Source organism: Patagioenas fasciata, chromosome 6 (genome assembly GCF_037038585.1).
Source record: "Patagioenas fasciata isolate bPatFas1 chromosome 6, bPatFas1.hap1, whole genome shotgun sequence".
Classification (NCBI taxonomy): domain Eukaryota; kingdom Metazoa; phylum Chordata; class Aves; order Columbiformes; family Columbidae; genus Patagioenas; species Patagioenas fasciata.
In genome coordinates, this window is record NC_092525.1 from 15109461 (window position 1) to 15124966 (window position 15506).

At 52.9% G+C, this 15506-nt stretch overlaps 1 protein-coding gene across 12 annotated transcripts in view; it reads left to right on the top strand.

Annotated features, from left to right (window-relative positions):
- The window catches only part of CACNA1E (calcium voltage-gated channel subunit alpha1 E), a 171241-nt gene that overhangs the window by 130761 nt on the left and 24974 nt on the right, over positions 1 to 15506 (top strand). For 10 of the 12 annotated variants that reach the window (XM_071810004.1, XM_071810008.1, XM_065842408.2 and 7 more), the window contains 13 exons: positions 2460 to 2516; positions 3620 to 4213; positions 4307 to 4581; positions 5182 to 5341; positions 5849 to 5978; positions 6444 to 6503; positions 6818 to 6924; positions 11516 to 11612; positions 12712 to 12872; positions 13279 to 13416; positions 13975 to 14176; positions 14376 to 14540; positions 14968 to 15078. In XM_071810004.1, the coding sequence (XP_071666105.1) occupies positions 2460 to 2516; positions 3620 to 4213; positions 4307 to 4581; positions 5182 to 5341; positions 5849 to 5978; positions 6444 to 6503; positions 6818 to 6924; positions 11516 to 11612; positions 12712 to 12872; positions 13279 to 13416; positions 13975 to 14176; positions 14376 to 14540; positions 14968 to 15078 (2257 nt within the window). The remainder of the gene's footprint in view (positions 1 to 2459; positions 2517 to 3619; positions 4214 to 4306; positions 4582 to 5181; positions 5342 to 5848; positions 5979 to 6443; positions 6504 to 6817; positions 6925 to 11515; positions 11613 to 12711; positions 12873 to 13278; positions 13417 to 13974; positions 14177 to 14375; positions 14541 to 14967; positions 15079 to 15506) is intronic. The other 2 variants (XM_071810009.1, XM_065842409.2) reach the window with 1 other exon arrangement.

The window sequence follows — 15506 nt, forward strand, 5'->3', positions numbered from 1 at the left end:
ACAGTACATTTCAGTACGGCTGAAAGGATTTTTTCTTCTTTCTTCCTTTTCTTTTTTTTAATAGAATCCCTTCCCAGGGAATTTTAAGTTTCGCTATGCTTTGAAACCTAGCCAAGCTTATACACGGCAGAATCTCTTGCGGGTTTGCCGAGAGAAACTGCTGTCTTCAGGCGAGCTGTCATCTGGGGGGGTCAGAGGCAGCGGTGGGATGTGATGGTGCCCCTGCCTGCATGTCATTTTAGGGCTAAACCCTATGGTTTTAGGGGCAGCAGGAGCTGGGGATATTTGTAAGCCCTGCCTGGTCCCCCAGCAGCTGCAGATATCGCCCTGGTTTTGGGGGTAACAGGAGGTTCAGAATAAATTTGTGCCTGGCCAGGTACTGGGGTGTTGATGGGAGAGATGTAGAGTCTGTGTGGCGGGACCAGCTCTGGCTGACGGGGGGAACGTGTTGGATAAAAACAAGGAATAAAATGGTTATAGGCTGGAGGATGGAGAGATAGGAGAGAGGAAAAGGGAGAGATGGATGATATTAGGGCATTAACGGATTTGCCCACACTGCACATCCCTGCTAGTGTTTTCAGGCATAACTGGTTGGGAGAGCAGATCTCTTTAACCTTTTGTTGTTCTAGTGACATTTAAATGAGAGATATTGATATTTGCAGGTCTTTTTTTCCAGCTCTTCCCTCTCATCAGGATGGGCAGTGTCAGGGGCAGGAGGGAAGTGGAGGAAGGGGCCACCACCTCCAGCATTAGGTCTGATGTGCCTTTTGTCAGAGCAAGGGACAAGCCAGACCAGAGCTGATCCCAAAGGGCTGTTGGAAACTCAGGGTGTTGAAGCCGAGTCGGTGTCTGCGTTTGGATGTGCGCAGAACACAGATGGCTTCATTTCTACGTGGGTACCCAGCGCTGGCAGGTTGGGCACAGGCATTCCTGCCTGCGGAGAGGTCCGGTGGCACTCGGGGACGAGTACTCCCACGTGGCCAGGCTGGCGTGGGCAGCTGCGGTGCTGATCGGTGTATATTGTATTTGTACACGGGCCTCCGTCGGTGCAGATGGCTCGGGGCTGTGTGACGAGTGGGTGGCCAGATGGACGCATGCGGATGCTGTCATGTGTTTTCGGTGCCGAACGTGGTGCGTGGATGCGGTTTGAAGGCTCGGCCACTTGCTGCGGGGATGGCGGTGGGTGCCTGTGACTCTCTTTGCCTGGAGCATGGTGGCACCGGGCTGTTCCCACGGCTGTAAGGACACAATTGCCAGCGTGTCTCACCCCAGGAGCTGATGGTCTTGTTGCACTCACAGGATGGTGGGGAGATGCTCCCTGGGTGAGCTCTGTGTGCACACAGGCACTCGGCCACGTGTGGTTGGAGTATATTTGCTTGCACATCCTGCAGCCACACACAAAAACAGCATTTGCAAAAGCAAAACCTGTAAGTCACCGCGCACACATTTGCATGTGCTCGTGACTGTTTGCTTGTAGCTGCACATATCCAATGTGTTATATATATAAAAAAGAAATAATACCAGTGAAAGATTTCTGAACTGGGTTTTGCTAGTAGCAGGCAAACAAGAGTTCTGGTATCCAAAGACATTATATTACTCTACACAGAAACACTTCACTGCACTGTTATAGAAGTGCAGTACAAAGAAACAAAACTGAAGTGCAGAAAAGGCTGATGGATTATTTCTATCAATTTTGTTATCATAAATCCAGACGAAGTCTGTTAGCTCTCCTCTGAGTTGCAACCAGTTGCTATTGCCATTCTAATAAAACTTGTCAGGACCGTTGAATACCTGGATTGCTAATCTCAGTAATTAATTATTTCTGTGACACAGATACTTCCATTTATGACACTGGAAGTTTTATGTCTGATTTGATGATACACAAGGAATAATCCTTTTGCTCCACCTGAAGATCACTTCATGCTTTGTTCCAGTCTACTCTGTAAAGGAAAGCAGCTCAGGGCTGGCCCGATGCATCGCTTCCATTGCAAAATTGCCACATGTTGCTCAGGAGAAGTGAATCTGGAAGAGTTTGAAAGAGCTGTTAAATATCTAAGGATGAACCAGGACTTCTGAGAGGCTGCAGCTTGCGCTGCTTTCCCCATGCCAGTGCGGGAAAGGTTCCTTGGTCCATACAAAATGGATCTGCATCCCCAGCACGAGCATCGCTGCGTGCGTCTCCCTGCATAGCAGTCACAAGTGCCATGGTGGGGTATGGGAACCGGGGTGCAGTGTCTGAGTGTGAGCCCCCGCGGGCAGTACTGCAGGCAGCTCGTTGCCGGTGTGCAAGCGCATATGAGCAGGGGGGTCCCTGCTGGTTGCTGCACTCCGGTGTCCCAGCACCCAGTGGCCAACAGGCAGGAGATGCAGCCCGGGGTGAGCGACACCTCTCGGCGTTGCCCACATGATTTAAAGGAGGGGTGAAAGAAGGATTGAACCCCTTTGTTTTTCCTCCCCAGAAGAGACAGGCGGAGGAGACACCACATGTCGATGTGGGAGCCACGCAGCAGCCACCTGTATGTGGGCCCGTGGGGGGGGGTTGCGTGTCGTCTGTGGCTCCTGTGCTGTCTGTGCGTCCATGGGTCCAGGGCACACGCTGCTCCCCTCTGGCCCCCTCGGTTTGGGGGTTGAGTGTGTGTGTCTGTATTCACTGTGCCCCTTTGAGCCCCCATTTGTGTGTGTGCGCTCGTGGTTTTGTGTGTGCTATGGTGTTGGTGCCTGTGCAGTCGTGTGTGCTGCGGCAGTGAGCAGCATACATATGTGTGTGTACCCACGGGGCGTCCATGTGTTGGGAAAGGGCAGGTCTGTCTTCGCCAGGGTGTTTGTGTGTGTATTTATAGTGCTGTAAAGGATTCATGACATAGCCCAGCGCTCCCTTGGAGCACACCTGCAGGAACACAGAGCCCCTGTACAGCTCCTTTTCCCACCAAAACCACTGTTCCCCAAGCCCTGTGCGGGCTGCCCATCTGGGATGTGCTGAGTGAGGGGCTGTCCCTCCAAGAGACTGTCCCAGGTGTGTGTAGCTGAGCCAGGGATGGATGGCACCTCCTGCATCCAGTGACATTCTCCATTGCAAATGTCTTGGTGGACCACCTCCCATTGAGAAAGGCGGGTCTTGTACCTGGCTTTCCTCTCTTGTACCATCTTTTCCCCTCGTCCTTACTGTCCCCATCCCATCAGCACTGCCATCCTTGCCAGCAACCTGGCTCTCATGGCAGAGTCCCCTGCACCATCACTTGTACCATTAGGGCAGCATCACTCCGAAAAGGAGTGTGACTCTGAGGAGCTGGCGATGCACAGACATCCCCAGTGCAAGAGGAAGGTGGTCACTGCCTGGCTGGGAGGGGTGTGCTGCCTGAGAGCTTCAGGGCAGCTGTGAGGCTGCTGGGGCTGATTCTCCATCAGCCTGATGTCTCTGAAGGGGCAGAAATACAGTTTTAGCCCAGTTTTGAGCCCCCAGCACCAGACGGATGCTGGAGGGCTGGGGACAAAGCAGGAGCCCAGCCCATAGCCCTGGGGACAGTGTTTCCTTCTCCCTAGGATTTCTGGATTAAATCTAGGGTAGTTGTCCAGTTGGTGGGTGTCCAGTCCACTGACCCCTCACTGTCCCCCGTTGCAGGCGGGAGCGTCGCCGGCGGCACCACATGTCCGTGTGGGAGCAGCGCACCAGCCAACTGCGCCGGCACATGCAGATGTCCAGCCAGGAGGGCATCAACAAGGATGAGCCGCCCCTCATCAACCCCCACGCCAGCATCTTCCGCAGGAAGAAACCGGGGGATGGTGTCACCCTGGAGAAATGTGCCGAGGAGCAGGGCAGCAAGGGCGAGGGACCCGAGCAGCCGGCCCCAGGTGCCAACCCTGGCAGTGGGGAGGACAGGAGGAGCCCATCGCCCCATGCCAGGCGAGACAAGGAGCTGTGGCAGCAGAAATCCTGCCATGGCAACTGCGAGCTGGGCGAGCAGGATGGGGCAGGAGGTGGCATTGAGGACAGGGCGCGGATGAGGCAGAGCCAGCGGCGCAGTCGGCACCGCAGAGCCCGGATGGAGGGGAAGGAGCCAGCCAGTGCCCTGGGGAGCCGCTCGGCCAGCCAGGAGATGGGTCTGGAGGAGGCCAGCCCCACAGAGGGGACACAGGATGGGGACCTGTGTGGGGACATGGCTGCAGCAGAAGCACTGATTCAGGGGGAGCCAGAGGCAAGCGCGGAGTCCAGCAGGTTGGTACCCAGGGAGGGCATCTTGTTCTCACGGCTCCTTTTCCTCTCCCCTTATCTTCTCACACCTCTTTTAATCCCGTCGCCTTCCCACAGAACAAGTGGGGTCCCTGCTGGCGATGCCGAGCTGGTCAGGACAACCAAAGAGGGGAGCACCCCACAAGTGCCACCCGAGCCCCCCCAGGGGAAGATAGGCAGCCTGACAGAGCAGGACTGTGGCAGCCTGGACACCAGCGAGCAAGCATTGCTGGAAACCAGCCGCACCATCAGCCGGAGCGAGCCCGACCTCTCCTCCATCACCCCCAACACCGAGAAGGCTACGGAGAGCACCACCATCATGATCGATGTCCACGACTCCGCTGTGGTACAGAGTGAGGACCTGTCTCTCTTTCCTGAGCCCCTCTCCTGGCCTTCAGGGACCCTGTGGGGATGGAGAGCTGCTTGCGTGGCTCTTCCTGTCCGTATCCATCAAATGGAGGGGCTTTCCTTGTACTGCATCTTGCAGCACCTCCCTTCAGCACCCTAGTTTTGCATGGGAGCCCAAAGTCAGCACTGATGTGCCACCGTCCCCTGGGGATGATCTTCCTTTCTCACCTCTTTCCCAGCCATGTCTTCACCTGATCCCTCCTTCGCCCTTCCTCTCCGCTTGGGCAAAACACTCAAATCTCTGTTTTTCCTAACACATCCCGAGCCCCCGCCCAGCTCGCTGCTGCTCAAAACCCCTTAAACCTTGCTAGCAAGGTGAGCTGCTTTCAATGGTGATATTAATTAAACAGTGCTGCGAATGCTGGCCTTGTTAAAACTCCTTTTGTTTGCTTCATCCCAGCAGCTCGTGTCTTTTCTTTCCTTCTGATTGCTCTCTCTGTAACAGCACAGGGATGCAAAGCAGAAACCGGGAGGGGAGGTTGTTGGGGCCCCCCAGGGTGCTGTTCTGGGTTCAAGGCCAGGCAAAGGTTCTCGCTTTCCTGCAGTTAGCAACAAGACAGATGGTGAAGCCAGCCCCTTAAAGGAGGCTGAGACCAAAGAGGATGAGGAGGAGGTGGAGAAGAAGAAGCGGAAGAAGGAGAAAAGTGAGACGGGCAAAGCGATGGTACCACATAGCTCCATGTTCATCTTCAGCACCACCAACCCGTGAGACATTTTTTGGATCTGGAACTGGGGAAGGCTGTAAGGGGAAGGACTGAAAACAGGGGATCCACTCGGGGAGGGGGCTGAATATCTCCCAAACAGGATGGACAACCAGCCATAGTGTTCCCCAAGCCCTCAGAGCACTCTCCCTCTGTGCCACCCATGCTCAGGGCTTTCTCTCCTGACTTCTGGCTGCTGGCTGTGATTTTTATTCAATGTTTGTTATGTTTTTCTGCAGTTTTCTGCTCTCCTGTAGCTCTTGCCCAGCTCCAACAGCCTGGAAGAATAAGCCCCCCAATTTCTTAAGGACCCTCCCTGGCTGATGTCTGTGGAGCTAGGACAGCCTGAGCAAAGGGGTCAGCAACCCCAAACCACTCTTGGGCTCCCTTGTTTTGCTCTTCAAACTTTGCTGTCCATCTTTCTGCCCTGGAAGGTGGTGATGTGGGGTGAGTTTTGTCTATGAGCAATGGCAGGGTCTCACGATTTGGGATGCGGGCTGTCTCCCCGCAGGGTGCGGAGGGCTTGCCACTACATCGTCAACCTGCGCTACTTTGAGATGTGCATCCTCCTGGTGATCGCCGCCAGCAGCATCGCCCTCGCAGCAGAGGATCCTGTCCTCACCAACTCTGACCGCAACAAGGTGATATGCAAACCTCTCACTGCAACTTTGACCCAGCAAGCAGAGGTCTTCCCCCATCACCTTCCATTTTTAAACCTTGGAAAGCCCTCCCAGTCCCCCACATGCAGGGTTTAGAGCCTGGGGAGCAGACATGGGTGCCTTGTCAACATTCATGTAGCTTAAACTGGGGAGATACCCATGTGCATGAGCACTGGGATGAGGGAGCGTGATTTTGGCTCACAGCATTATTTCTGAGCCGCTTGCACCGTGCATGGAAAATGTGTCCATCATGCCTGTGCAGGCTGGGTTTATGGCTGTCCTGGACACTTAGGGAACAGATTTGGTTTGGAACAAACGAAACTGGCCCTCTGTTTGCACCTAAGCTGGGTGAACACTGGGTGGGGGGCAGTAATGGGGTCTGGGTGGGCACAAGTGAGCCCGTTTACTTGGCAGCAGCTGCAGAGCACCCATATCCTCTCTCTGCAGGTCCTGAGGTACTTTGACTACGTCTTCACCGGCGTCTTCACCTTTGAGATGGTTATCAAGGTAAGAGCCTCTCAGGCTGGCTGTGCTGGGGGTGCAGCGAGTGGGAAATAGCTCAGGTTTTCGATTCTGCTCCTAAATTTTGATGATGGAGACTTTAAAGCCTGATTCTTAGCGCAAGGAGTCCAGAGTGCTCAATGCCGCTTTTGTCAGTCTCCAGGCTCCCAAAATATGATGCTCCTTGGTATATAGTCCGGGTGCAGGGACAGGTCTGTTGCTCCCCAGCAATGTCCATGTCCCCCAGCCTGCTACTGCTTCTGTGTGACATCTCAGCTGCTCATTCCCTGTCTGTTTTTTCTCACCACTGCCTCCCTCAGATGATCGATCAGGGCTTGATCCTGCAGGATGGCTCCTACTTCCGAGACCTCTGGAACATCCTGGATTTCATCGTGGTGGTGGGAGCGCTGGTGGCTTTTGCTTTGGCGTAAGTGGCTGTTGTCCTTGTCAGCTCCCTGCCTTCCTTTGGCCAGGGTGGGAGGAGGATGCAACCATGTGTTATAGCTACTAGACCCTGATTTGTTTGGTTTGGTTTGGTGGTTTGTTTTTATTTCTCTGCACTCTATACTCTTCTCCTGGGGTGCCTCCTGGAAGTGGTGCATGGCTGATTGCAAAGTCCAGCTGTGCCACTGAAACCAGAGATGGGTTTCTCCCTGTTTGTCAAATGGTGGTGAGCAAGTGGACAGGATGGGGTGAGGCAAGGCAAGCTGGAGATGCTAGGAAGAGGTTGGTGGTGTAAGAGGGCAGGAGGGGCTGTTAGAGAGGAAAAAGGGTGGCAGAGCTGGAGTTATACACCTGCTAGGCACCCTGGGGTGCGTGGAGACAGCAACAGCAGCAGCCTGCCAGGTGGAGCTGCCCTCTGAACATGTTTATGCTGGAAATGGTACCCCCGGTGGTGGTTTTCCCTCTGCTCTGAGGGGGAGCATTGCACTGGAGTCCTGCCGGGCTGGGGATGTGGCCAGCAGGGTTTATACCTGCACGCTCTGCAGCATCACACTGAGGGCAGGGTGCTGCGTGCTTGCTCAGTTTGAGCAGCTTGTGGCATCTGCGGGTCCTCCTCTACAGCTGGGCACAGGGTGTTTTGATGACTGTGGCACCTGTGCTATGGACGGGAGAAGTGTCCAGTGATGAGTTTTGTGCTGCTCTGCTCTCCCTGGGTTGTTGCTTTTGCCTTCCTCACCCTCCTCCTTCCCCAGTGCTTTCAACTGCGGCTCTCTCCTTGGGATCAACACTGAAGGATAATTCAGCTTGCTTGGCACAGGAATGTCCCAGCCCCTGGGCAAAGCAGGGGGTTGACTGCAGACCCTGGCATGGGGAAGAGGCATGGGGCAGGTCTGCTGTCTGGTGACATTACTGAGCCCCCAGGAAGCCGCCCAGACCACCATGAGGGAAAGGCGTGGGCTCTTCATAATGCAAACCTGCAGGGTTGTCCCTCTCCCCCACATCCAACAGCGGCTCCTGCTGCAGGAGATGATCTCATGGCTTTGTGGGTGAGGGGAACAAAGGAACCGCCATGATTTCCAATAGGTTTGTTCATTGTAAAGCATTTATAAGAACACCTGCCTCTCCTCTTGGCAGCCAGTCACCACCGTGGCCCCAGGGTGTTCACCAGCAATAAATGTCCCAACCCACTGCCCTCCCTCCTCCACACTGGTCTCAAAAGGAAAACACTGGCAGTGACATCTGAATCCCTCTCCTTTTCTTCTCCCTCCATGAGCTCTTTGATGTGGGGCTGGGGGAGCAATGTGTCCTCTCTGTCCTACTCCTCACCCCCATGGTGCTGGGGCCAAAGCGATACTCACGGAGTGGCTGTGGTGATGCCGTGGCTGAGGGTGGCTGGTAACTGGGTCCAGCACTTGCTGGTGTAAAAAATCACTGGGATATGCCATGCTGTGTGGATTTTCTGCCCCTTTTGCCTTCTCTCTGCATTTTGTTTTTCCCATGTGGGTTCTGGGTGGGCACAGCAGGTCCCTGAGCTGGTCCAGCAGTGCCACCGACCATCATCCACCGGCCACCAGTGCCAAAACAAAATCACCAATAAGCAAGTGTCAACCCATAAAGCCACGTCTTCGTATGCCATCGTGGCTTGTCTGCTGCCCCATCAGAGCCTGCACATCCCAAGTGAAAGGCCGTCTTGGCTCGTCCGTAGCTCTCTGTGTGGAAAGCTAATACGTCAATCCAAACGCAACCTAAATAAAAAGCCCAACACAAACCCATAAATCTCCAAAGACCTCAAATTAGATTAGCTGAAATAACCATAACTAAAGACCCTGCTCGCTTTTGCCTTCTGCGGCACCCGAGGAGGAGGCATCGTGCAGAGGAGCGGAGCTCGCTGGCGGCTTTGCAGAGCTGCTGAGATGGTGATCCCTCTGCCTGCAGCAGTGGGAAAGGTTGGTGGGAAGGCTGAGTGGTGGTCAGTGTGTAGCCCTCATCGTCTCGCCTGGGTTGTTTTTTATGGTTTTTCAGAAATGTTTTACTTTGCAGGCTTTGCCCCAGTGCTGAGCCCTTTGTGTGTGCGCGGCAGGAACTCCACTCAAGCAGAGATGGAGGTTTCGTTACAACTAAGGACCTTGACTTGTCCGAGCGGGTGTCCTGCTGGGTGGCAGGAGATCCAGAGCTGTAGCTTGGGTCGTATTGGTTTAGTGGATTTCTCGATAGAGGTGTTTTACCAAAGTTAGCCTGTTTGGATGGGAACTATTGTGGACTTGCAGGTAGGTTCTCTCGGAGGCACCTGCCTTTGGCTGGTTGGGGCTGAGCCTCGAGGTCCCTCCCTGATTTCTGGCCAAGGAGGACCCTGCACCCACCTGCTGTCACCCACCTGCTGTCACCCACCGTCCCATTCTCCATGGGATCCTCTTGCAGCAGACATTTCACTACGTGTCTGCCTCCCAAATTCCTGGATGCATCTCTCCCTGGGGATAAGCCCCATCCTGAAGGACACAACGTGGTCTATTCTCATCATGCCTTTCAGCCCTGGTGTGGGGCAGTGGAGGGCTGCTGCAAGGTCGTCCCCACACAGCTCCCCCATGGCTCTTCTTACCTTCTTTCTCTCTTCTCTCTTTTTCCCTCTCTCTCGGTGCTGTTTGGTGGCTGCTGGGCTGGATCGACAACAGGAATGCTTTGGGGTAACTATACCAGTCGAGTTCCTGTGGGGTGCTGCTCTGGGGAGTGTAGGGGGATGGGCAAAGGCGGGTGTCTGTCTGTCTGCCCCACACCTGTGCTGACCCTTAGCTGCATTTGCAGAGACCAGAGTGTGCTGCTGTACACGCACCATGCATCACTTGGGATGTGTTAACAGAGGTGTGCTCGAGAAAAGTGCAAGTGAGATTTTTTTGCAAGCAAGGTAGTCCCTTGCCTTCAGAAATTCTGGATCTCGGTGTCTGTGTGCTACCCTGACATGATGAGGAAGAAATTTTTTACAATGAGGATGGTAAAATACTGGCCCAGGTTGCCCAGAAAGGTGGTGGATGCCCCATCTCTGAAGACTTCCCAGCCCAGGCTGAATGGGGCTCTGAGCAACCTGATCTGGGTGAAGATGTCCCTGCTCATGGTAGGGGTTGGACTGAGTGAGCTCTGAAGGTCCCTTCCAACCCGGAATATTCTATGATGTGAAGCACACGTTGGGGAGCAGGCCACAGTGTCTTCCACAGAGCTTGAAGGCTCTGCCCCGGTAGGGGCTTTGCCTGCTCTGAAGTGCTGCAGGGACTTCAGCTCTGACATCCTCAGAGGACATGGGCTGTGGTTCATGCCAAGCTTAGCAGGCTGGGGAGAGCTCAGCCTTGGCTCTAGACACAGCAAGACCAGGCTTTTGTCTGGGTGTTATCCAGCCCTGTGTCTGTATCCATGCTGGATCCCCAGCAAATCCATGGGTGGGTTCTGAAGGGGTCCCTCCTCAACACATGTAAACCACTGCAGCTGAGTTGTCGTTGGTGGCAGCTAGCACCGCCTGAGCCCTCACATCCTCCACATAGACCCCATGCAGATGCTCCAGCCACTTTCCCAGGCTCTGACACTGATTAAAGCAGGACACAGGAGGTTCTAAGTGAGTCCTGTTTGTACGGTTGCTTCCTATGTATTTTTGGGGCTGTGCTCCTCCTGTGCTATTAATTAGTGGGTTTGTTTACATCTCTTAATGATTAAAGCCATTATTGTGCTCCCTGTTGCATTAACCCTCACAAAGGACCTGTGTAATTTGTAGTGTCTGTTGTTCTAAGTAATTTCCTTGGTGTTTTTTGAGGATGCCCAGTGGATACAAACTCTGCCACCTCCACCAGGACCTCTCTGCTCCATCCTGGGATCCAGCCCAAGGGCTTTAGTTAAAATACAAGGGAAAAAGCCAAACAAACTGGTATTATGTTTGGGATTCATCATCATATTCAAGAAATGAGGGTCACATGGGGTTTTTTTTCTAATTAATACTGCTGGTAAGCTCTGCCTTCCTCAGCTGACTTGGGGTCTGGGCAAGAGCAGCCCTGATCTGGAGAGGGTCGAGAGGGCTGAGATGTCAGATAGACACCCAGGCTGACCATGGTGGGTAGCACTGATGGAATAAGGCAGAAAGCTGTAAGAGACAGCATTCGTGTGAATAAACCAAGCACATGGCAGGTGCTTCCCTAGGTGAATGTAAGGACCATGAATCATGAGTTTCAACCAAGCTGGAAAACCCTTTGTGAGACACCTGTGTGTAGATCCCATCAGGTTAATCTCACTCATTTTATTAGGAATTTCTTGCACCCAGTAGTAACGGTAGAAAACAATTTGCAATTTTTTTTTTTCATCTCTGCCAGCTCTCAGCGTGTGTGTTGGAGGAGACACGTTGGGGTGGGCTGAGTGCTTGGCAGTCACGTTTGTGGTCACTGGCCCCCACAGTGGCATTTGACCCTCCTGTTCCCGTTCTTCTACATGCTGGGGGGGGCTGTCAGCTGTTAATGACCCCCCAGAGCATCCAGCCTGGGGTCTGCAAGATTATTGTCTCTCCTTTTCATTTTGCGTGTGTGTGCCTCCCCCTGATGTGGTAGGACCAACAAAGGCCGGGATATCAAGACCATCAAGTCTCTCCGTGTGCTACGGGTCTTGAGGCCCCTGAAGACCATCAAGCGGCTGCCTAAGCTGAAGGTAAATTATTCTCATCTCCTGCCTTTCATCTGTCCACTCCAGCATGGACCACAAGCATTGATTTGCCTTGTGAGCAAGGAACGAATAGTTTTTGAAGCATTTGCTCTGCTTTGGGAGCTTCAAGCACAATGCCCTTCAGGCTGTTTCACATCTGGACGTGCAGCGAGTTATTAAAAGCAAGGTGTCTGAGTTAGTTCCTCTGCCAGGGAAATTGGAGCTGAAGTGGGCATGAGATAGCAAACCTCAGATGTTATCCTGGTAAAACAGGCTGCCCTGGGTTTGGGAGAGCTCAAATTTCTTTGAAAAGTTAATGATCTTTCCCACCAGAGCAGCTTGCAAACAACTCGGGATTTTGTGTGCTGTGCTGCCGTAGTGTTGCTCTGGAGAGAGATTTCCCAGCTGAATAGAGGGATTATTCATGCAGCACAGGTAGGATTGTGGATTTCTCTTAGGTGATGGGTTATAGAGCCAGAAAAGAGCAAAAGACTAAGGAAGCCCTGAGTTTTTCTTGCAAAGGGTTATTTAGCTGATAGGGTGGCACCCCAGAGATGTGGGTTTTGACCCCAACTTTTCTTCCTGATCAGTGGATGGATTCAGTCCATGTCAGTTCATTTCTGGACATCTCTGTCTTCCCTGTGAAGCAGGGATAAGGACATTTTTTTGAAGTGCTTGGAGAACTAGGGCTGAGAGTGCAACCTCCACAACCCGGGCAGGTGATGCTATTGCAGGCATAGGTATTTGTCCTGCCTTGTTATTTAGGGTGATGGGAAACAATGAAGAGTTTACTAATTGGTCTTGAGTGCTGCTAATTGCACCATTGGGACCATCCCCTGTCTGCTGCCCTGGTTGCAGAGAAAGTTGGAGGATATAAATGTCCATCCCTGCTGCTGTCTCAGAAGCTTCTTGGTGTCTCTGTGCTGGGTGATGTTCTGGGTGTTCAGCTTGTTCATAAAATAGCCCTTTGCCTGGGAGAAGGCCCAGCTCTTTCCTCCTTTCCCCACCAGGAGCGGGTAAAGTCTTTCCCCATGGTCTTGAGGAAGGTTTTGGTCCTTTGCTAAGGCTGTTGGGCCCCCAAGGTGAGCTGTGTCCTCTCCTGCAGGCCGTCTTCGACTGTGTTGTGACCTCCCTCAAGAACGTCTTCAACATCCTCATCGTCTACAAGCTCTTCATGTTCATCTTTGCTGTCATTGCTGTCCAGCTATTCAAGGGGAAGTTTTTCTATTGTACCGACAGCTCTAAGGACACGGAGAAGGACTGCATGTAGGTGCCCTGTTCAGTAGGTCTGATGCTGCTGCTGATACCTCTGGCAAGGTTCTGGGGAATATCGTATTTGGGTTCCCAGTTACATCTGCTGTCATGACTCTCTCTTGGACATAGTCTCTTGAGGTGGACAGTGTGGACTGAGCCCTGTCCCCATTGCTGTGTCAGCACTGTGCATCCTTGCACAGGGTGTGAGATGGAGAGCCCTGTATTTTGCTCCTGTTCTCTTTCCTTCTTCTCTCTTCCGTTTTGTTATCCCCTGCCCTGGTCCCCCCAGCTTGTTATCCAGCCTCTCCCCATTTCTCTCTCCAGCCCTGCACATACACATTGCCCCCAGGTTTAAAACCACCATCTCATAGTCTGGCAGTGTAAAAAGCAAGGTTACTACTCTCTCCCAACCTTGCAGAGGGAACTATGTGGACCACGAGAAGAACAAGATGGAGGTGAAGTGCCGGGAGTGGAAACGCCATGAGTTTCACTACGACAACATCATCTGGGCTTTGCTCACCCTGTTCACAGTCTCCACTGGCGAGGGTTGGCCCCAGTGAGTATTCTGCTTCATTCCCCCCCTTGAATGGGGGTGAACACATCGTCATTGGGGTGGTTGGGTTAGTAATTGGCTATACCCAGGCAGGACTGAGACAGAAACTGCTGGGCAGGGAGGAGGGATGAGAAGTTATGTCAGGACGAAAGAGCTTTACTCCCTGTATGAGGCTGAGACCGTGGCTGGGACTATCTTCTTCCTTAGGGAGTGAATGATGGATAATCCTTTCTCCTGTGTAGCCCTAAGGTATATTTTAGCTCAGTTTTAGAGGTGACGATAGCTCATGCTTGTGTGAACTTGAGCAATTCCTTTCCTCTATTTGTGAAGCACTGGAAAATCCATTTTCCGTTAAGGTCACAGGCAAAGCTTCATAAAACAGGCTGTAGCCACTTAGAAGGGTTGTCCTTGTAAAGCAGATGAAGACAGAGGTTTATGTTATTGTTACAAGCATGGACAGACAGAGCTGGCTGTAAGAAGTGGGTTGTGTGAGATGTGACACGAGGTGGCAGTCCTGATGGGCATATCTCTGGTTGCTTTTCTCCACCTCTCTGCCCACAGGGTGCTGCAGCATTCGGTGGACGTGACGGAGGAGGACCGCGGGCCCAGCCGCAGCAACCGCATGGAGATGTCCATTTTTTATGTTGTCTATTTTGTGGTCTTCCCTTTCTTCTTCGTCAACATTTTCGTGGCTCTCATCATCATTACGTTCCAAGAGCAAGGAGACAAAATGATGGAGGAGTGCAGTCTGGAGAAGAACGAGGTATGGCCCTGGGAGAGGGGGAAAGAGGACGTTTCCATGGATTTTCTGCAGTTTGGGAGCTTGGAGCTCCCTGTATGTTGAAAAGGTGTAAGAAACCCGTGAGCCACCTGCCTGCCCGGCCCATGAAGGAAAGAACCGTGGCAGCCACAGTCCTCCACGTTACCATTGGGGAGGTCTGATGGTTGTTGTTTTATTCCAGAGGGCCTGTATAGATTTTGCCATCAGTGCCAAGCCCCTCACACGGTACATGCCCCAGAACCGACACACCTTCCAGTACCGCGTCTGGCACTTTGTGGTCTCCCCGTCCTTCGAGTACACCATCATGGCCATGATAGCATTGAACACTGTGGTGCTGATGATGAAGGTGAGCCAGTCATGGTGAGCATATCCTGTTTGGGATGGTGGGGCGAAGGAGGGTTGGTCAGGAGGGGACCAGAGGGTATTTTGGTTGCTTCTAGGAGATGCTTTGAGGCAGAGTCTGAGGATGTGTTCCCATGGCACAGTCACTTGAAACACCACATGCCTCAAACTGGAGGCAAGATCTTCCCTAATGATGATCCAAATGATTTGGATCTCTTAACTATTGCAGAAAGATCTGGGTTTAGTCTGTGCTTCTGTCTTAGAAGCAGTGGCAGCTGCCTTGGGAGAGGGGTGGAGAGGGGGAACAGGAGGTGGTTTTGAGGCACCCAGGGCAAGGAGCATGGGCCACTGCAGGTCTTCCCTGAGATGGTCATCAGCTAAGAGGCTGGCAGGTCCCCTCCTGCCTAGTGATGTCTCTCTCTTTCCGTTAGTACTACTCTGCTCCGTACACCTATGAGCTGGCCCTGAAGTACCTGAACATCGCCTTCACCATGGTCTTCTCCTTGGAATGTGTCCTCAAGATTATCGCTTTTGGCTTCCTGGTGAGTGGCTGCTGCTCCTGTTCTTGATGAGGATGTTAATTTGGGAGTTGGCAGCACACAGATCACAGAGGGAAGGTGTTAATAGTGTGAGGTTGTTGATGTTTTTTGTTGGATCCCAGCCTCAGAGCTGCTTTTAGGTTGGAATCGTTGCTTTGGTTCTCATTAAACTTTCCACTGCTGGATGCTGGTGGAGGAAGCCACACCATTGCTTTACTTTTTGCCTTGTTTCTGTGGTACTCTGGTGCTTGCACTACGTATGTGCTGCCAAAGCCAACTGCTGTGACCATGCCAGTGACTGCAGTCCCTTGTCCCCAGAAGCCATAAGATGCCAATGCGTTGCTGTCCTTGGGCTGTATCAGTGGGACAGACCTGACCAGCAGTGAGACCCCTCTCTCTAATTCCCAGTCCTTGAGTCTCCAACTGCTTGT